This window comes from Terrapene carolina, unplaced genomic scaffold (assembly GCF_002925995.2).
Source record: "Terrapene carolina triunguis isolate 2854851 unplaced genomic scaffold, T_m_triunguis-2.0 Scaffold33715, whole genome shotgun sequence".
In the NCBI taxonomy this organism is placed as follows: Eukaryota; Metazoa; Chordata; order Testudines; family Emydidae; genus Terrapene; species Terrapene triunguis.
In genome coordinates, this window is record NW_020698066.1 from 5,008,995 (window position 1) to 5,030,196 (window position 21,202).

General features: G+C 45.0%; 1 protein-coding gene across 2 annotated transcripts in view; it reads left to right on the plus strand.

The window, feature by feature from the left end:
* LOC112117057 (BMP-binding endothelial regulator protein) overlaps positions 1-20,783 on the plus strand; it is a 209,443-nt gene extending 188,660 nt beyond the window's left edge. Inside the window, exon 15 of one of the 2 annotated variants that reach the window (XM_026663488.1) lies at positions 20,411-20,783. In XM_026663488.1, the coding sequence (XP_026519273.1) occupies positions 20,411-20,592 (182 nt within the window). In that variant the 3' untranslated portion in view covers positions 20,593-20,783. The remainder of the gene's footprint in view (positions 1-20,410) is intronic. The other variant, XM_026663489.2, reaches the window with a different exon arrangement.
* Positions 20,784-21,202: the final 419 nt, after the last annotated feature.

Sequence of the window (21,202 nt, forward strand, 5' to 3'; positions counted from 1 at the left end):
TGCACTGCTTTAATGGCAAGTAATTATTTCCACAGAGAAGAGACAGTTACTTCCTGTAACTGGAGGTTCTTCGAGATGTGTGATCCCTATCTGTATTCCACATGTGGGTGCACATGCGTGCCATGTGCCTGAATCCGGAAGTGTTTCTTAGCCGTGTCCGTTGACCCGCACGTGTGTTGTGTGTCTCCTCGTGCTCCCAGCTGAGGATATAAGAGGTCATGCAGATCGACACCTCTCCAGTCTCCCTCATACCGTAATGGAATGCAGTCCTCAGCGGAGGGGAATGGAGGGCAGGTAGTGGAATACAGATAGGGACCACACATCTTGAAGAACCTCTGGTTACAGGTAGATAACCTCTTCTTCTTTTTCGACTGATGGTCTCTATGTGTATTCCACGAGCAGTGATCAGTGCAGAGGTGGGTGCGAGGATTCCAGTGGATGTGTGGTCTGCAGTACAGCCTGGCCCACGGGATGTGTGTTGCTGCTGCTTGTGCAATGGTATAGTGTGTCATGAACATGTGGGTGGAGCGCCACATTTCTGCATGAGAGATGTCTTGCCAGGATATGTCCACCAGTGAGGCTGATGTGGTGGCCTGTGCTTGCGTAGAGTGTGCCATGACTCTATCAAATGGGGGTATGTTGGATTGGTTGTAGCTAGGGCTGTCAAGCGATTAAAAAAATAATTGTGATCTATCGAACGATTAATCGCGCTGTTAAATAATAGAATACCATTTCTTTAAATATTTTTGGATGTTTTCTACATTTTCAAATATATTGATTTCGATTACCACACAGAAGACAAAGTGTACAGTGCTCACCTTATATTTTTTTTATTACAAGTATTTGCACTGTAAATAAACCAAAATAAATAGTATATTTCAGTTCACCTACTACAAGTACTGTACTGCAATCTCTTTATCATGAAAGTTGAATTTAGAAATGTAGAATTATGTACAAAAAAAGCTGCATTCAAAAATAAAACAATGTAAAATTTTAGCGCCTGTTAGTCCACTCAGTCCTACTTCTTGTTCAGCCAATTGCTCAGAAAAACAAGTTTGTTTATGTTTGCAGGACATAATGCTGCCTGCTTCTTGTTTACAATGTTGCTTAAACTGCAGCAAGGGAAGTTTAGGTTGGAAATTAGGAAAAACTTCCTAACTGTCAGGGTGGTTAAGCACTGGAATAAATTGCCTAGGGAAGTTGTGGAATATCCATCATTGGAGATTTTTAAGACCAGGTTGGACAAAAACCTGTCAGGAATGGGCTAGATAATACTTAGTCCTGCCACGAGTGCAGGGACTGGATTAGATGACTTCTCGAGGTTCCTTCCATTTCTATGATTCTATGATTCTAATGTCACCTGAAAGTGAGAACAGGCGTTCTCATGGCACTGTTGTAACTGGCATTGTAAGATATTTGCGTGCCAGATACGCTAAAGATTTATATGTCCCTTCATGCTTCAACTACCATTCCAGGGGACATGTGTCCATGCTGATGATGGGTTTTGCTCGATAACGATCCAAAGCAGTGCAGATCGACGCATGTTCATTTTCATTATCTGAGTCAGATGCCATCAGCAGAAAGTTGATTTTCTTTTTGATGGTTCAGGTTCTGTAGTTTCCGCATCAAAGTGTTGCTCTTTTAAGACATCTAAAAGCATGCTCCACACCTCGTCCCTCTCAGATTTTGGAAGGCACTTCAGATTCTTAAACCTTGGGTTGAGCACTGTAGTTATCTTTAGAAATCTCACATTGGTACCTTCTTTGCATTTTGTCAAATCTGCAGTGAAAGTGTTCTTAAAATGAAAAACATGTGCTGAGTCATCATCCAAGACTGCTATAACATGAAATATATGGCAGAATGTGGGTAAAACAGAGCAGGGGACATACAATTCTCCCCCAGGGAGTTCAGTCACAAATTTAATTAATGCATTATTTTTTTAACAAGCATCATCAACATGGAAGCATGTCCTCTGGAATGGTGGTTGAAGCATGAAGGGGCATACAAATGTTTAGCATATCTGGCACGTAAATATCTTGCAATGCCAGCTACAAAAGTGCTGTGCAAATGCCTGTTCTCTCTGGTGACATTGTAAATAAGAAGAGGGTGGCATTATCTCCTGTAAATGTAAACAAACTTGTTTGTCTTAGCGATTGGCTGAATAAGAAGTAGGACTGAGTGGACTTATAGGCTCTGAAGTTTTACATTGTTTTGGTTTTGAGTGCAGTTATGGAACAAAAAAATTTACATTTGTAAGTTGCACTGTCATGACAAAGAGATTGCACTACAGTACTTGTATGAGGTGAATTGAAAAATACTATTTCTTTTGTTTATCATTTTTACAGTACAAATATTTGTAATAAAAAATAATATACACTTTGGTTTCAAATATAACATAGAATACAATATATCTGAAAATGTAGAAAAACATCCAAAATATTTAATAAATTTCAATTGGTATTCTGTTGTTTAACAGTGCAATTAAAACCACGATTAATCGCAATTAATTTTTTTGAGTTAATCGCTTGAGTTAACTGCGATTAATCGACAACCCTAGTTGTAGCATTCACAGATGCACCTGAGACCCATTTGGAGATGCATTGGGATGAAAGGCCTTGAACCCTGGACCATTCAAGATGACCACAAATAGTTTCAGCGATGTGCAAAAGGGTTGGATCCTGTGGAAGTAGAATACCAGTGCATGACGGACGTGGAGGGAGTGCAAGGCTCTGTCAGTAGGGGAGGTGTGTTGTTTGTGGTGGAAAACTAGCAGGTGTATGCACTGATTTAGGTGGAATTCAGACAACACTTTTGGGAGGAATTTAAGGGGCAGTCATAAGGCCACCTTGTCCTTGTGGAATATTGTGTACGGGGAGTCTGCCATAATAGCCGTGATTTCACTGACTCGTCTGGGTGAGGTAATGGCTACCAAGAAAGTCACTTTCATCGAGAGCTGGGAGAATGTGCATGCTGCTAGTGGCTCAAAGGGTGGCTTTGTGAGGGCAGAGAGAACAAGATTATGATCCCATGGCGGCGTGGGTTTCAGTACTGGTGGAAAGGGGTTGAGTAAACCTTTCATGAAGCTGATAGTGGTGGGATGGGTAAACACCGAGGAGCTGTCCATAAGAGGCAGAAAGGCACTGAGTGCTCCCAGCTGCACTCTGATAGAGTTGAGGTCCAAGTCCGACGTCTTGAGGGTGAGGAGATAGTCGAGGACAAGTGGAATAGACACCACGCTCAGTGAGTGGTGGTGGTGGCGGCAGTGGGCCCATGCTGTGAAGCGTCTCCATTTAGCTCAGTAGTAGGCTCTGGTGTATTCTCTGCTGCTTTAGGTAAGGACTTGTCAAATCGGGGTAGCGCATGCACCATCTATGCTTGACACCCATCCAAATACCCGGGTGTGAGGTGAAGAAGGCCAGGATTGGGATGACGGAGCCTCCCCCAATCTTGTGTGAACAGATCTGGGAGTGTGCAGAGGTGGAGTGGTGTGCAGGCAGACAGTGTGTGGAAGTCGGTGAACCAGAACTGACAGGGCCAGAATGGGGCTATGAGTATAATGGTGGCTCTGTCCTGGTGAATCTTAGATAGCACCTGTGGCAGGAGGGGAATGGAGGGAAAGGTGTAGCAGAGGTTGCCTGTCCAGGGGAGGAGGAGAGCATCGCCCTGATAATCCTCCACTAAAGCACCTCTGGAGCAATAGAGGGGCAGCTTTTGGTTCTCGTGAGTAGCAAAGAAAATGGGGAATGCCCCACTTCGTGAAGAGGTACAGGAGTGTGGTGTCATGTAGCTCTCACTTGTGATTGAGGTACAGAGTCCTGCTGAACACGTCAGCCAAGGAATTCTTGGTGCCCATCAGGTACGCGGTTGAAGCGTCACGTGGTTCTTGATGCCCTCCTGTGTCCCTGCAGCCTGGGGGAGGGAGAAAGCAGCAGGGTAGCTGACTGCCGGCTGAGCTCCTCCCCCGCCACATGGGGCTGCTTTGCCTTCCCTGCTGCTGCAGTCCCAGTGCTGCTGCCTGCTTTGCAGACCATCTGCCAAGGTGAGTCAGGGTTTGGAGGCAAAGGCAATGTGTGGGACTCCAGCAGCAGGGAAGGTGAAACAGCCCCGTGTGGTGGGGGAGGAGTTCAGCCGGCAGCCAGCTCCTATCACAACGGGGTCCTGGTCTAGGACTGAGATTCCCAGGTGCTATGATAATACAGTCAGCTGCCCTGCTGCTTCCTCCCTCCCCAGGCTGCCCGCCTCTGGGCTGTGGGAGGCATCGGTGGGGGTTCACGGGTCTGGACTTGCATGTCAAAACTGAGGTGTGTTCTGCCACTGGAAGAGGGTCGAGGAGGTGGTTGTGACAGAGGCGGGGATGCGAGGCCACTGTGATCAGTGTCTTTGACATGGGGGCTCCTGCTGTCAGTAGTGGTAGGCTAGGTAGGGAGCGTATGAGCAGGGGAAGAAGGGTTGTTTCTGCTGCCTGCGTCTCAGGGCCTAGGTCATGTTAGTACTGTCAGATCCCATTTGTACCATTTGAGGAAATGCTGTGCTTGGGAGCAGTCTGCGGCGGGGATCTGCTCTTGTGCCTGTGAGAGTGTTTTTTTTCTCTCCTGCTGGGACATGTGCGGTACTTGGAGGGGCACTCACTGCTGGTGATGGCCACTGTACAGGGGTGTCTCCGGGGCCTGGATCTGAGTGCACCCTAGTTCTCATCACTTCCTCCATCAGATATTTATGAAGGTGGAGCTTCTGGGCTTCCCGGGTTCAAGGTGGGAAGGATTTGCAAATGGTACAGCGAGCAGCCATGTGTACCTCGCTCAGGCAATAGAAACGCCACTGGTGCTCATTGCTCACAGAGAAGAAGCGCGGGCAGGAAACAGTTTTTGAAGCCCAAAATCGGGGGCACAGTCCCTGGCGCGGGAAGTACAGGCCCCAGTCAGGGGAAAGAACTACACACTAACTATACTAAATTATCTAACTAACACTATAAAAACTATTCACAATGATTTACAACAAAGCAGAAGTGATTCACTCTCTTAGAAACTAAGAGTACAAAGGAACTGGGGGTTCCGACTCAGGCCACGTGGTGGTAAGAGGGAACTGGAGAGGTGTCGACCCACATTACCTCTTATATCCTCGTCTGGGAGCATGAGAAGATGCACTATGCTCATGTGGGTCAATGGACACTGCTAAGAAACACTTCTGGACTCAGGCGCATGGTGCGACTGCTCACCCATGTGTGGAAGACACATAGGGACCATCACTCGAAGCAGAATGGTGGTGTGTGGTCATAGCCATTTTAAAGTGAGACACAATATTGCAAATGAATATTTCCCCTGATTATGGCCCTTTTAATTCAGGTCACTGTATAATGGCATTAGATTATCTGGAAATTTATGTAAAAATTTATATAATCTTAGTCTTATAGTTAAGGCTAATATTTAGTAATGGGTATTATTAGTAAAAGTCATGGACAGGTCACGGGCCGTTAACAAAAATTCATGGTCCATGACTTATACTATATACCCCTGACTAAATCTTGGGTGTTCTGGGGCAGGGGGTGGCCCGGGGGCACCGCAGGTGCTGGGGTGGGGGTGGTGGCAGCGACGCACGGCCTGGGACCACTGCTGGGCCTGGGGGTGTTGCGGCATGTGGCCTAGCACCCCCACTGGTGGTGGGGGGGGGGGCGACCCGGGACTGCCGCTGCTGCTGGAGGGGGGATGATGCGGGAGGCGGGGGCGAGAATGCCCCAGCAGTGGTGGGTGCGGGTGCTCGGGTGGCCCCTGGGCCAGCCACACCGGCTGCTGCAGAAGTTCCGGAAGTCCCGGAAAGTCACGGAATCTGTGACTACTGCAACATCCGTAACAGACTCACAGCCTTAATTATAGTTTAGAAAGATGAGTGGGATACTCTCTGCTGGTCAAAGAGCTGTTACTCTGCTATCTATTCTGGTGATTGTGTGACTCAATGTCTACCCTTTCATAATTTTCTGTTACATGGAGGATACAATAGCAGGAAGGGGTGAATGATTCAGATAAATATATGATTGCTCCTGAAATCTCTGATTATTCTTTACAAAGGAACAGAGCAATCCGGACAGAATGTCCCTATGTGAATGTACTGCTCCCTAAATGCGGCCCCAGAAAGCATTAATGGCATATGTAGTTTTAATTCATTGACACATCCAGTAGCAGGTCAGACTGGAGCCTGAAGAAAACAGCCCTTGGCTTGTTTTCATGAACTGCCTGGATTCTCTTTGCTTTTTATTATTGCAGGACTGCCTAGGATCTCTAGTAATAGACCAGGACCCCACTGCAGTAGGCTCTGTCCAAACAGAACAAGAAAGATGGCCTCTGCCCCAAAGAGTTTACAATTGATCCGTCTCCTGTTTTATACTTAGAGTGGGAAGTATTAGGAAACAACGAGACAACATTAGTCATCATGAGAGGCAATGGTTTCAGCACACCAGTGGCCTAACCTAACTTTCGCAATCGTAGCAGCTAATGCTCTCTTGCTTCCTTTGACACAAATGGGAAACTAATGCAGTCTTCCCTGTAAGCATGAGCCTGTTGGAATGGCGCTGTATCAGTGAAAGAGGCTCCTTTAATAAGGGGATGTCTATACTGATAGAACATTTTGCCTTTTTTTCTACAGTGTCATCAAAGATAAGAACTTTTCTAAGGACAAAACACCCCTTGAGACAATATTTTGAGCAAGAAGTGTCCATAAATCCTCTACCAAGGCCTTGAAAGGCTACTAGTCAAGACAAAACCGCCCATTAAAATGGACATTTGTAGAAACTTTTCATCTCTGTAACATCCCCTCAAACACTAGCACCCTTTTTGTGCTTTTTTGGTTGAAATCCTTGGGGATCTCCTCAGGAAAGTAGCATGTGTTTGACTAAGTTTCCACTTGATACTCCATTCAGAATGTGAGAATAATGTATAGGGGCTGGACTTTTCAAAGGGGGAGTAAGGCCATGTCTACCCATACAGCACTGCAGTGGCGTAGCTGTACCAATGCAGCAGTGCCGCTGCAGCACGTCTGGGGAAGACAGTCTATGCCAACGGGAGACATGAACACATGAACACTTATGTTGGTGTAACTTATGTTGCTTGGGGTGTGAATAAACCACCCCCTTGAGCCACATAAATTATGCCAACATAGGCTGTAGTGTAGACATAGCCTAAGGCACTCAAATCCCATTGGGATCTGGGCCTCCCTTGGGCCCATTAGCAAATCCTAGCCAGGGTTGAACTTTTCAAAGCCAACTAGGTGATTTGTACATGCATCTTTCATTGATTGTAATGGAAGTTGTGTCTCTAAATTCCCTGGGCTTTGAAAATCTCAGTGCTACCTCAGCTTTGCAAAAGGACCTAAGGGAGGGCCAAATCACAAAGGGTCTCTACAGTTCCTCCAAAGGGTACATCTTGTTCCCATGTACAAATATCCAGGGACCAGCGATCGTCTGACCTTTAATTCATAGAATCATAGAATATCAGGGTTGGAAGGGACCTCAGGAGGTCATCTAGTCCAACCCCCTGCTCAAAGCAGGACCAATTCCCAACTAAATCATCCCAGCCAGGGCTTTGTCAAGCCTGACCTTAAAAACCTCTAAGGGAGGAGATACCACCACCTCCCTAGATAACCCATTCTAGTGCTTCACCACCCTCCTAGTGAAAAAGTTTTTCCTAATATCCAACCTAAACCTCCGCCACTGCAACTTGAGACCATTACTCCTTGTTCTGTCATCTGGTACCACTGAGAACAGTCTAGATCCATCCTCTTTGGAACCCCCTTTCAGGTAGTTGAAAGCAGCTATCAAATCCTCCCTCATTCTTCTCTTCTGCAGACTAAACAATCCCAGTTCCCTCAGCCTCTCCTCATAAATCATGTGCTCCAGCCCCCTAATCATTTTTGTTGCCCTCCGCTGGACTCTTTCCAATTTTCCACATCCTTCTTGTAGTGTGGGGCCCAAAACTGGACACACTACTCCAGATGAGGCCTCACCAATGTCGAATAGAGGGGAATGATCACGTCCCTCGATCTGCTGGCAATGCCCCTACTTATACAGCCCAAAATGCCATTAGCCTTCTTGGCAATAAGGGCACACTGTTGACTCATATCCAGCTTCTCGTCCGCTGTAACCCCTAGGTCCTTTTCTGCAGAACTGCTGCCTAGCCATTTGGTCCCTAATCTGTAACAGTGAATGGGATTCTTCCATCCTAAGTGCAGTACTCTAGTTCAGCTCACACTATCAATATCTGGGTGGTGTCAGGGTGGCACATTTTATACAGCAAAACCGTATGGACTGTGCAGGGAACTCATAAAAAATAAAGTGCCTCCTTACACTTAACAATAACCAGTATCTAGGTTTTAAGCTTTAACTGCCTTTTGTTCAACCCTACCATTACAATTATTTTGTCCTATTTAGGGATAAACATTTCTAGTTATGAAACAATATATATGTCATTAAAATGTAGTAATCTGTGACTTTCATTTCCTGTTTGACATTTCATAGACAGCAGGATATTTGGAAGGCTCGTGTTCTAATGGGAATGGAGTGTACTTATTAATAAAGTCAGGTTTTAATTATTCTTTTGTGTGTTATAAAACAGGTCTCGTGTGCTTGCCAATTCTTATACCCAGAGTGCTGTATGCCTAGCTCAGGGATAAATATATTCTTTAGAATACTTATGCTGTCTGGACTGTCAGCCAAATGGGATGTACAGGAGACTAAATATATGTCCTGTTCTCTACACACTTCCCCCCCCTCTAACCAGAAAGTGGATCATCTAGCTACTCATTTCCTAAATGAATAGCACATGTTCACTGCTGTTCAAGGCATACAAGGCACAGGTGATATAAGATGACACTAAAGAGAAGGGTGTGGAGAAGACATTAGTGAATGGGAGATTTGTTACAAAAGGATAAAAAGGAAAAAGCTGGGTTATGGTATGAAGGGGTTGGTGAGACCAATGTGTAAACTGAGAAGGTTTGGAAGGGCAGGAAGGGATGTGTGGGAAGCAGATGAGTTGAGGGGAGAATGAGAAGCTATGAGGATGGATATGGGGAATAAGAAAGCGTATGGGGGAAGAGAAAGGAGCTTGGGATGTTGAGACAAGAGGAGAAATTAGGGAAGGAGGTTTAAGAGGATAGAAAAAGAAGTGAGGGGGCTGGTGAGGGAGTAACAGAGTGGGAAAAAGGAGGTGAGAGAGAGAGAGAGGCTGATGAAGACAGAGGAGAGATGTTTATAGGGCTGAGGAAGGAAAAGAAACATCCTGGCCAGGATGACTTGAGGGGAATGCAAAGGTGTTTGGGCAATGGAGTATTAACCTTTAGCCTCCGGAGCTCAGAAGACATATGTAGAAGAGTCAGTATGGTAAGAGGGAAGTAATTCCCTGTGAAGGGATGGCTGTGGCAATACTAAAGACAAGGGAAGGCATCTTTTGGGCAATGACAAGGAGGGAGGTGCAGGTAGTAGAACTGAGAAAGCCACTTAATCCAGGGACTGGCTCTCAGGAGCTCTTCTCAGCTAAGTGATTTTCTCCTTTGATTCCTGAGTTGTTGTTAGAGGGTGATTCCAGATGTCATCATTTCCACTTATATGCTGGTTTCAACCAGCTGTTTTGCCCTCCTGGTTCCCTCTCATCTGCAGAATTTAAGTTTAAAGTGCACAATTTTTTTTTCAAATAATTTTGTCCCTGGTGGAATTTCTCCTAGATCTTACTCTAATCAGTTTCCTCTATGTGTCTCTGTGAGAGAGGAGAGAACTTCTAACTTTTTAATGAACATTTGATAGAAGTTGGAGCAGTTAGAAATACAGGCAAAACTGTATAATTAAAAGGCTTGTTCAGGTCTCCTCCCTTCTACTGGCAAGAATGCTTCTGAAATGATGCACCCAAATTGTAAGCAGCAAGTACCATGAATGACGCCCAGACTGGATGTCCTAAGAAACACCAGGAAAGGGAAGGCTGGGCAACAGTAACAGAAAAAGCAGCACCCTGTAATTCAGTGGTTCCCAAACTTGTTCCGCCGCTTGTGCGGGGAAAGCCCCTGGAGGGCCGGGCCGGTTTGTTTACCTGCCACGTCCGCAGGTTCGGCCGATCGCGGCTCCAAGTGGCCGCGGTTCACTGCTCCAGGCCAACGGGAACTGCTGGAAGCGGCGGCCAGTACGTCCCTCAGCCCGCGCCGCTTCCAGCAACTCCCATTGACCTGGAGCAGCGAACCGTGGCCACTGAGAGCCGTGATCGTCCAAACCTGTGGACGCAGCAGGTAAACAAACCGGCCCGGCTCGCCAGGGGCTTTCCCTGCACAAGCAGCGGAACAAGTTTGGGAACCACTGCTGTAATCATTTGGAAATCCTAACTCGGAAAGTTCTATAGACTTGAGAATGCAGAAAAGCAGTTAGAGGCTGACTTGAGAAAGGCGGCTGTTTGGGACTCTTATTAGACCTCAGACATTATCTTAATTAGATTTGTCAGTTATCAGTGAAAAACAAAGCAGTTCAAAAGTTCATATCTGATATCTGTGTTTTTGTGCAGTGGAACAACAAGAGACTTTCACTGCACAGTGGGTAACTAAAAGCTGTAAATCGCCATTAATGCAGTAATAGATATGGACAATTAGGAGCTAGTTGTTAAAAGCCTAAAGTCAGGACAAGATTGTAAGCAGCAATGCCAAACATGTTTTTGAATGTAACCCTTCTGCCCATCTGAGTTGGCAGCAACAAGGGCCGGGTTCAGTATCTAGGGGTTCCATTTCAATAACACAATGCAAAACCGGCTCGAGCCCTCACTCAGTGACCTGGGACAATTACATACCACCCTCCGGGTGCCTCTAAGAGGCAATACTTCCCCTCTCGCAAGCACGGAGTCTGAGTGTAGCAAAATCCTTTTAATAAAGGAGGGAAACAATGCGGCATGATGTTGGGGAAACACCACAAACAGGATTCATAACGCAAACCATGAGCAAAAGACCCACTCCCAAGTAAGTTTGGCAGTGTCCTTTTCCCCTCAGGGTCTTAAGTCCAGCAACCTAAAAATCACCCAAAAGTCCAACAACCCAAAAGTCTCTGTCCCTGGCCAGTGCAGCGCCAGTGTTCAAAAGTTTATCTGCAGAGTTTTACCTCCCAGCCTGGGTGGCAATAGAGGGAGGGGAGGCGCGGGGGTGTTAAGCGGCACCTTACGTGGTCCAAGGCCGACTGCCCCGCCTCTCCGTGGGGTTCTGCTGCAGCCTTCACTGCAAGCCACTCCACAAGCCATCCCGTGAGCTGCTCCAGCCATCCCGCGAACTGCTCTGCTCCGCCAGCCGCTCAGCAATATATCTTCAGCCCCCCTTTCCTCCAGCTACTTAACACAGCACTCAGTGATTTCAGCTCTTATTAATTTTAGCTCGTTAGTGATTTCAGCTTGTAGTAGAGGAGCCTCAGTGCTGGTTCACCATTGGCCCAAAGTGAATTCAGCTCAGCAGCCTGTAACTAGACTCCTAATGAAATCAAAATTAGCTCTGATATTCCACAGTGGGGAGAGGAGGAGGTGCAATTGGTGTTTCAGGCCCTCAAAAGGGGCTCATACCATCAGGTACAAATACCTGTCCCCAGCCTCTCTCCCTTCACTGGGTTTTGGAACCCATGTCCCTTGTCTAGCAAGTGCTACTTAGTTGATGGCGAGTCCCTCTGTCATAAAACAGTTCCACTGTACTTGATTCACATAATCAGGGTAAAACACTTTATTCTTCCTGCCCCAATAACAGAGAAACTGGGGATCCCACAGCAGCCAAAGTGACCATTTGGGCTGCTGTGGGCAGGGCCGGCTTTAGGCCAATTCCACCGATTCCCCCGAATTGGACCCCACGTCTAAGAGGGCCCCGCCGATCGGGACGCTGCCAGAAGGAAAGCTGTGCATCTCTCCCGGAAGCAGCAGCTGCTGCTATGGCAACGAGAGATGCTGACGCTGGCCCAGCCGGCAGAGGGCTAAGGCAGAGGCAGCGGCTGTTGCACGTCAGGAGGGGGGAGGGCCCTGCCGATCGAGACGCTGCCGGAAGGAAAGCTGTGCGTTTCTCCCGGAAGCAGCTACTGCTATGGCAATGAGAGATGCTGACGCTGGCCCAGCCGGCAGAGGGCTGAGGCAGAGGCAGCGGCTGTTGCACGCCAGGAGGGGGGAGGAGGCACACATGTGCTTTGCAGCCGTCCCCTCCCCTCCCCCGGCACCCACCTGGAGGAGACGCCAAGCGAGCTTCCGGTCCGGTGGGAGACAGGGTCATCTGCAGTGGACCTCACTCACCTGAGCAGCTGCTGGGGCTTCGGTCAGTGAGTGTTTGACCCTGTGATTTCCCCCGCAGCCACCACTCCTGCAAACACTGGGCAAGGGGCAGCCCCATCCCCCACCCCCAGTGAGGCTATGGTGAGGGGCAGCAGGGGAGGAAGGAAGCCACATATGATGGCAGTCCCCTCCCCCCCAGCACCCACCACCCCCTCTCCGGCCCCCAAACTGTCTCAGAACCTGCACCCCAGACTCCATCCCAGAGCCCAACCTCTCAACCGTCCTACACCCCAATCCCCTGCCCCAACCCAGGGCCTGCACCCCAGATCTCCTCCCCCCACCCAAACTCCCTTACAGAGCCTTAGGCAGGTGGGGGGCAGAGTTCGGGGAGGGCGGGCTCTGAGCATTCTGGACACCACCAAAATTTCTACAAACCTGCCACCCCTGATACTTGGAGGCAGGGTGAGGAGGCAAGCGGCGAGTCAGTGGATGGAGGGGGTCATCCATTTTCAGTATTTTAATTTTTGGTACTGCATTGATTGACTGCTGTGTGCATTAATATAGTGACCCCCTGGGTCTTTGAATGAGGCTTTATACTTGGGGGGGATGAGGGGGCGAGCGGCGAGTCAGGGGTGAGCGGGTGGGCAAGGGGTGGGTGGGCAAAAAGGCGAGCAGTGAGCCAGCAGGGGTTCTAGGGGTGGGCCTGGGGGTTTCTGGCAAGTGAGGGAGAAGGTGATAGGAGGCGAGTGGTGGGTGGGGACTGACTAGGAGGGACGCAGCAAGCCAGCGGGGGGCTAGGGGGTGAAGAGGGTGTGATGCTGGGGCCGAGCGGGGAGGGGGCGGGTCCTATTTTATTTCTGTGATCTGGTCACCCTATGTGTGCTGTTTCTTTCCCCCCCCCCAAAAAAACCTTCCTTTTCGACCCACAGCTGTTTCGGCAGGGCGGCGCTGGGGAAGGAGTGTTTGTTTCCGCAGGGTGGGCGGCGCTGGGGGGGGCGGTTGTTTCCGCGGGGCCGGGCAGCACTGGGGGTGGGAGAGGAGGGCGCAATTTTATATTAATAAGGAAATATTTTATAAATTTTAATAAAATAAACATTATTGAAGAAAATTAGTTGTACAACTATCAAAACATAAATTATTTTCCTAATATGAAAGTGAAAATCTATAATCAATATTCTTTTAGAATGTGGTGACTTCTATCAATATGGGTAAGAGATCAAGAGACATTGGTAGAAAGTACCCAAGTGGGAGTAAGAAAAGAGCCATATACAAGGCAAAGGCAGTTGAAAGACAGAAGCAAAAGGGTGCTTTAAACAAGTATTTTAGCAGACCTGATTCTACTATTGAGCCAGAAGAGCTCAGTGAAGATGCAGATTTGGTTGAAAATTCTCCAGTAGAACATACGACACAGACAGAGAACGACAGCAGTGACGAAGAATTTGAAGAGCCAAATCAGTCTGAAGAAGACACTCAAGACAGTCAAGGTGAAGAGAAGACTACAAAAAGGGTTGTAACTGATGCTGAAGGTACTGAGGGTCAAGAATGCCTTTCTGATAATAAAGATGTGAGTAGTTTAGATCCAGAGCAGAAAGGCAACTTCAACTCTGCTGACCAGATAGAAATATCTGATGATCCTGCAACTTGGCCAGAATACATTAGCCAGCGTATCAGGGAGTATTTAGTAAAACAAGGGCCGCCTAAAATTATTGTAGAAGATTTCCCTAAAAATAAGATTGGGAACACTTTTCAAAGTTTCAATGCAAAAGGAAACTTTCAAATGGTGAAACTGTAGCTTTTCCATGGGTGATATACTCAGAGTCAGCCGACAAGATCTTTTGTTATTACTGTAAGATTTTGTGCAGTAATGTGACAAGTTCATTAGCATCTAATGGTTTTAATGACTGGCCTAATATTCATACAAGATTGGCCGAGCACGAAAACTCCAAAGGACATTTACAAGCTATGCTTAGTTGCTGCTACCTTCAGCAAAGGTTATCTGCTGAAAAAACCATTGACTCAATACAACAAAAACGTATTGACCAAGAAGCAAAATGCTGATATCAAGTTTTTGAGAGACTAGTTGCTGTCGTTCAGTTGCTAGCAGAATGAAATTTATCATTTCGTGGGTCTGATGAACGGCTGGGAACATCATACAATGGAAATTTTCTTGGCGTTATTGAATTACTGGGAAAGTTTGACCCAGTGATGCAGGAACATTTACGAAGAATCAAGAACAAAGAAATACATGACCATTATTTAGGAAAAAACATTCAAAATGAACGTAGTAGTATTGTAGGGAATGCTGTTAAACATGAAATAATAGCTCGAATTAAGGCTGCTAAGTATTTTGCTATTATACTCGACTGCACTTCTGACATTAGTCACCAAGAACAAATGTCATTGACAATTAGGTATGTGGCTGATGGTGTATCACCAAATATTCTGGCAGGAGTATATGAACATTTCATTAAGTTCGTAGTAGTAGAAAGCAGCACAGGTGAATATTTGTACAATATCCTTTTAAGTGAACTCGAAGACCTGGGATTGGACGTTGCAAATATCCGTGGGCAGGACTATGACAACAGCGCAAATATGAAGGAAAACATATCAGGTGTACAAGCACGACTTTTGAAAACAAACCCAAGAGCTTTTTTTACACCATGTGCATGTCAACTATAATCTCATTTTGGGAGACATGGCCAAAACATGTCCAGATGCAATGAGTTTCTTTGGAGCCTTGCAGCGTATTTACGTCCTTTTTTCTGCATCTACTAAAAGATGGACTATTTTAGAAAACATCTTACTGGCCTTTCTGTAAAGCCTCTTTGCGAAACACGATGGGAATGTAGAATGCAAAGCGTCAAAGTTCTGCGGTACCAAGCAGGGGAGTTTTATGATGCACTCGTAGAGGTAGCAGAAACAATTGATGATGCTCAAGCAAAAAGTGAAGCTGAACTGCTGGCTATTCAAATGAAGGATTATAAGTTTTTGGTTTCTCTAGTTTTCTGGCATGATTTACTTTTTCAAGTGAATTTTGTGAGCAAAGAGCTACAGAGTGATACAATGGATATTTCTGCAGGAATTTCTTCATTCGAAAAGCTTTGTAACTGGTTAAAAACGTACAGAGAGAAGGGTTTTCAAGAAGTGTTAACTGGTGCCAATGAACTTGCCAAAGATCTAGATGTGACTCCAGTATACCAGACTAAACACTTGCGCAAACGAAAAATACAATTTGAGTATGAGTCTGCAGACGAGCCTTTTTCTGATCCAAAAGAAGCTTACAGAGTGCAATGCTTCAATCAAGTGTTAGACAAAACTTTACAGTCACTTGAACCAAGGTTTGAACAGTTACAAAAGCATGAGAGTTTATTTGGATTTTTATGCGAATTCAAAAATCTTCCCAAGGACACCATACGAAAATCTGCTGCAGACCTGGAACTCGCATTGACAGATGTGAAACTAGTGCAGGAAAACGAACAAGTTTCAACTGTAAAATCAGTTGACATAAATGGCTACATGCTTTGTGAAGAACTGGAAGCGTTAAAGCCAATTCTTTCGTCTGATTGTAGAAACCCCGTAAAAATGGTTCAATTTCTTGCATATAATAACCGATCAACAGCATTCCCAAATTTATTTATAGCAATTCGAATCTTCCTGACTATTCCGATAACTGTAGCCTCAGGAGAGAGGAGCGTCTCGAAGCTAAATCTAATTAAAACATATCTGCAATCAACAATGCAGGAAGACCGACTAAACAAATTGGCAATCATGTCAATTGAATGCGAAGTAATGAAGAGCTTAGAGTTAGGCAATATACTGAAAGATTTTGTTGAACAAAAAGCAAGGAAGATAAAGTTTTAAAAACATATAGGTGAGGTGTACAATAAAGTTCCTCTTAATGAACTTGATATTTATAATATATGACACAATGTATGTAATATATAATGTTGTTATTATTTATATAACCATGGAAAGTAAATACATGGAAGAAATGAGAGGGGTTTTTTTAAGTGTTTTTTTTTTTTTAGTCATCCCAGCCGGGGCCCCGTCGAAACTGTTCGAATTGGGCCCCACACTTCCTAAAGCCGGCTCTGGCTGTGGGCTCATGCAGGGCCGGCTCTAGGCACCAGCATCCCAAGCATGTGCTTGGGGCGGCACTTTTCAAGGGGCGGCACTCTGGCTTTTTTTTTTTTTTTTTTTTTGCTTCGGGTGGCAAAAAACCTGGAGCTGGGCTCATGCTAGGCGGAGTGGGTGTGCCTCTGCAGACAAGATCAGCCCCTGAAGTTCTTTTCCACAACTTGCCATAATTCACCACCAGATGTCAGGGTAGAGATCATCCTGACTCTGCTTACATGAAGATGAATGGAAAAATGCTAGTGGACAGGTAATGGTGCAAAATGCTGTATTATTTGCAACATTGGTAGTAAGTTTTTGTTTTGTACTAACATATTAGGAAAGTTAACATCACTAGTGTTCAAATTTTTTAAATGTATTTGCATCAGAAGGTGGATATGAAAGCATCCCTTCTGTTTTCTGTGTCTATATAGTAATGACCCATGTCAACAATCCAGGGGAGGTTTAACTGTATATTGTCCTTTTTTTGTTTGTTTGTTTGTTTGTTGTTGTTTTTTAGTTGTTGGTTGACTTAAAGTTAAAGTGGAATGTTTTGGATCAATCACAATTTAAAATGCAAAATGCCCAAACAGGCTTAAATGTCAGCTATTGTATTTTTCAGTATTCCACTTCCACAGTAATTATCATTTAAATCCACTGTAAATGGCAGCAGTCATATCTTTTAAATGGTATCACTGAGAGGAACAATTTCAACAGTTTCACTGCTCACCAATTTCATGTTTTGAGTAGTGGAAAATGCCATGTTTTAACTTTTCAGTGAAAAGTCACCATAGTGCTAGGAAACTATTGGTGCCAACAGTGCTCAGAGGAGCAGCCTTTAATCTGTTCTGAATTACTCTGAGGCAGAAATGGCCCCCAGATGGCTCCAGGCTGGGGTAGTGGAAAGGTGGCTTGGAGCCATCTCTTCTTCCATACCTTGGGTACTGTGCCAAGCAGAGCTCAGCTGGACCAAATACCTGGCCTTTGTACAGTAAAACTTTATAGGCTGAAGTCTTTAAGGTTGAAAAACTTAAGATCATAGAGTGTGCTCTAAGGCCTAGATTTTCAAAGGGACAATTTTCAGTCTCTCAATTTTTGAGTGCCCACCATGAGATACCTTAAGGGGCATCTGATTATCAGAGGGCAACTACTCAGCAGATACAGATACCCTGTAAGGTAGCTCAAGCTGACCATCCAGAATCACAAGTCACTCTTGAAAATCTTGGCCTACATTTTATCAAACATTTAATACACAGTTGCTGAAGGACTTTTAAGCACTGCACATATTCTTGTGGGGATTAGATTCTGCATGTGCAGAGCTTGCTTTGTAGCTAAAGGTGTTATGTGCTTGATGTACTTTACGTGGCTTTCTTTTCCCCTCTCTTAATTTCCTTTTTTCCTTTTTGAAAATTTTGCCTTTTCTTTTAAAAACTAGGATAATTACAGTACAAAATATCCATTAATATTGCAATTTTAAAAGGTTCTCAGGGTTACATGAATCTGTCTCCTGTCCACACAAAGAGACAGCTCCTCACTAGCATCCATCAGCAAAACTATACTGAAATCAATGGAGCTACATTGATTTGCACTGGCTAAGGAGCTGGCCTATGTAATTTTTTCTTCTTTTTTTTAAAACGATGCATCTTGCTTATTACACTGCTGTGTTAAGAGGTTAGATGGATATCTTAAAACAGTGGTTTTCAACCTTTTTTCATTTGTGGACCCCTAAAAAAATGTGCATGGAGGTGCGGACCCCTTTGGAAATCTTAGAAATAGTTTGCTACGGGCCATGGAACAAAGGTTGAAAACACTGTCTTAAAATATGCTGGATGTCCAACTTGGCTGAGTTGACATTACTGTGGAGACTGTAACTTTTTACTCCCACTGAGGATCTGACCGTTAATTTTCTGATTTCTTAGGCTATGTCTACACTTTCTTAAAATGCTACAGTGGTGCATCTGTTGTCTACACCGGGGTTAGGCATGGTCGTGGTTTGGGAGCGTGCGCGGGGGCATTGTCCCCCCAAACAGAGGCAAGGTGTGTGGAGAGGGGTTACACAGGGTCATGTGCCACTTCCTCTCCCTCTCCTGCCCTGATTTCTGTGAGCACTGAGCTGCCCTGCAGGGCTTGCATTGCTTGGCCTGCTGGTGTGTGGGGGGGGGGGGACGGGGGGACTCTGTCCTTCCCGTGCTGTGCCTCCCGCACCCCGGCATGTTTCCTCCTGGGTCCTAGTGCCTGCCCATTTCCTATACAACAGGGAGTGCCAGCAGGGGGGCAGGGCAATGGTTGGGGTGGGGGGAAGAGATAGTGGGCAGTGGGAGGGGGCAGGGTGAAGAGAAGGGAATGGGGCAGAGGACAATGGGCAGAGGAAAGCAGAGGGGATGGGGAAGGGAAGGGGATGCAGGAATGGGCAGGGAGGAAACAGGCCTGGCATGTGGCATCCTCTTGGCAGCAGCGGCCGCAGAGGCAGCAGAGCAGCGACATCACTGCAGCAGCTGGTGCCAGAGTAACCACCAGCCAGCCAGCAGCAGCTGGGGCTCCCCTGTTAAGCCGTCCCATCCCCCTCCCCAGCACCAGCAGCCCAGGTATCCAGCCCAGGTGGGGGAGAGAGCCAGTGAGCCATGGCTACATGGTGCACATGTGTGCATGGGCACACCTGTACTTTGCACCCTCCCCCCCAAAAATATAGCAGTCAAACGACACCTATGGGGTTTAGTCCATAATTTTTCACCCCCGAGTGATGTAGCTGCGACAACCTAGCTTTTTAGTGTAGACCTGGCCTTAGTGTTTAAACTCCTAAACTTAGCATGACATTACTACAAGATTTTGTATTTTAATAAGAGTATCTCTGCTTACTTTTTCTTTGTGAATAATGGCAATGCTGTAATGGCATTCTAAGCCCCATACATGGAAAAAAATTAGCCCTGTTCTGTGTGACTTGCATTCTTTAACAAGTGTGGACCTGTAATACTCTCAAGAGAGAAGCAACCTTTTTCGTGCAGCCACTTAATTGTAAATAGCAAAATAGGATTCTGGATACTTGCGAGTCTATGGCCACTTATTGTGTTTTCTTTTTTACCTCAGCACAGCCCTTTGAAAGAATAACAGCCTTTTATTTGTTATTGAGCCATGTATTATTCTCCACGCTGGAACAGAGTATACAATGTGAAGAGTTCAAAGTTCTAATCTAGTAGTGGTATAGTGCTTTTAGCTTAGCCCTCCATAGTCATTTATACTGAAAATGCATTGAAATGTCAACTGCATGGAGCACATACTGGCATCACCAAACATAAGAATCATTGACCTCAGCGACCCCTTGATATAAGTGTATAGCAGAGAAATCATTGTGGGGTTTGGTTTTGTTTTTTTCCAATATGTGGTGTTGCTGTTGAACTAACAGCATTGTCTTGACTTACTGCAATGTACAGTTCTATTGGTGAAATTAAAAGCAATGCCTGTGAGTCGGAAGACTTGTCACTGTCAACTTTGCCAGTGGTTCTTAATGGAAACTTGAACAAGTCACTTCACCTTTCTGGTTCCTTAGTTTCCCCATCTGAAAAATGGACATAATGAGGTTATTTATCTGCCTTTGTAAAATGTTCCAAGAATCTCAGATGAAAGGCATTATATCATCTATACAGTCAAAGCAGAGATAAGCCTAAACTACAAAATTCAGATCTGGTTCTAGATGTGAACTTTCCCCAAGTTTGGAGGTATTCTGGATCCAGAATTTTGTTTCTGCACTGATAAAGACAGCTCTCAAGTTAGGATCCTGATTAGAATTCTCACAAAGATCAGGATTATTTTAGATACCTGGTTTTGGTTCACGCTCATCTTTAGCACAATCTAGTGGAATCTCTATATAAAGCACTTTTTCATACGTCTCTGATGCTATGATGTTCTATTAAATATCTGCAAGTATGACTAACATGTCCTAGAGATAAAGGATTGCATTATGGTTTTAAAAAATGTAATTAAAATGGCATATCTTTAATCCTAATCCTGTGATCTTTATCAATCACGTGTGTGTTTTTTTTTTAACTGCCTTTCAGCAACCCAGTGTAAACATGGTGCAGTGTATGATACCTGTGGCCCTGGATGTGTCAAAACATGTGACAACTGGAATGAGATTGGTCCATGCAATAAGCCATGTGTTGCAGGTTGCCACTGTCCAGCAAACTTAGTTCATCACAAAGGAAGATGCATCAAGCCAGTCCTCTGTCCACAACGGTGACATTAGTTCTATCTCCAAGGACTATAATGTTGGTATCTTTGATACCTTTGAAGCTCACAGCCAATGAAGGACTGCGCTGTTTGTATGCAGATTCTGCATACTACACACATACTCAATGTTTGTGTATATATGTGTGTGTATGTATATGTATATTTATGTGTCTATATATACACACACAGGCACATATATACATTTATTTATATATACACACACAAATTTATATACATTTATTTATATATAAATGTATACTGTGTGTGTGTAAATACACATCTGTACATCAACTATAAATACAGCATATATATATATATATACACACAGAGAAATATACATCATTTATGTAAACAATAGAAGGATGAATTATTTTATGTATATTTTTTGCTATAAAGTTTATGTATTATTTGTAGGATCCTAATCTGTAAGCCATTTAAGTCATTGTACAAATAAAACAGGTGTTTTTAATACAATATAGTGGCATGAAAACATTGGATGACTTTGCCATTGCATAAACTTGTAGTTTCCCAGGAAACTTTTCTAGGGCCATAGCATTGCCAGACTGGATTATCTTCAACAGAGAACCTGGATTTACAGTTGTACAGGAAACATGTTTCTT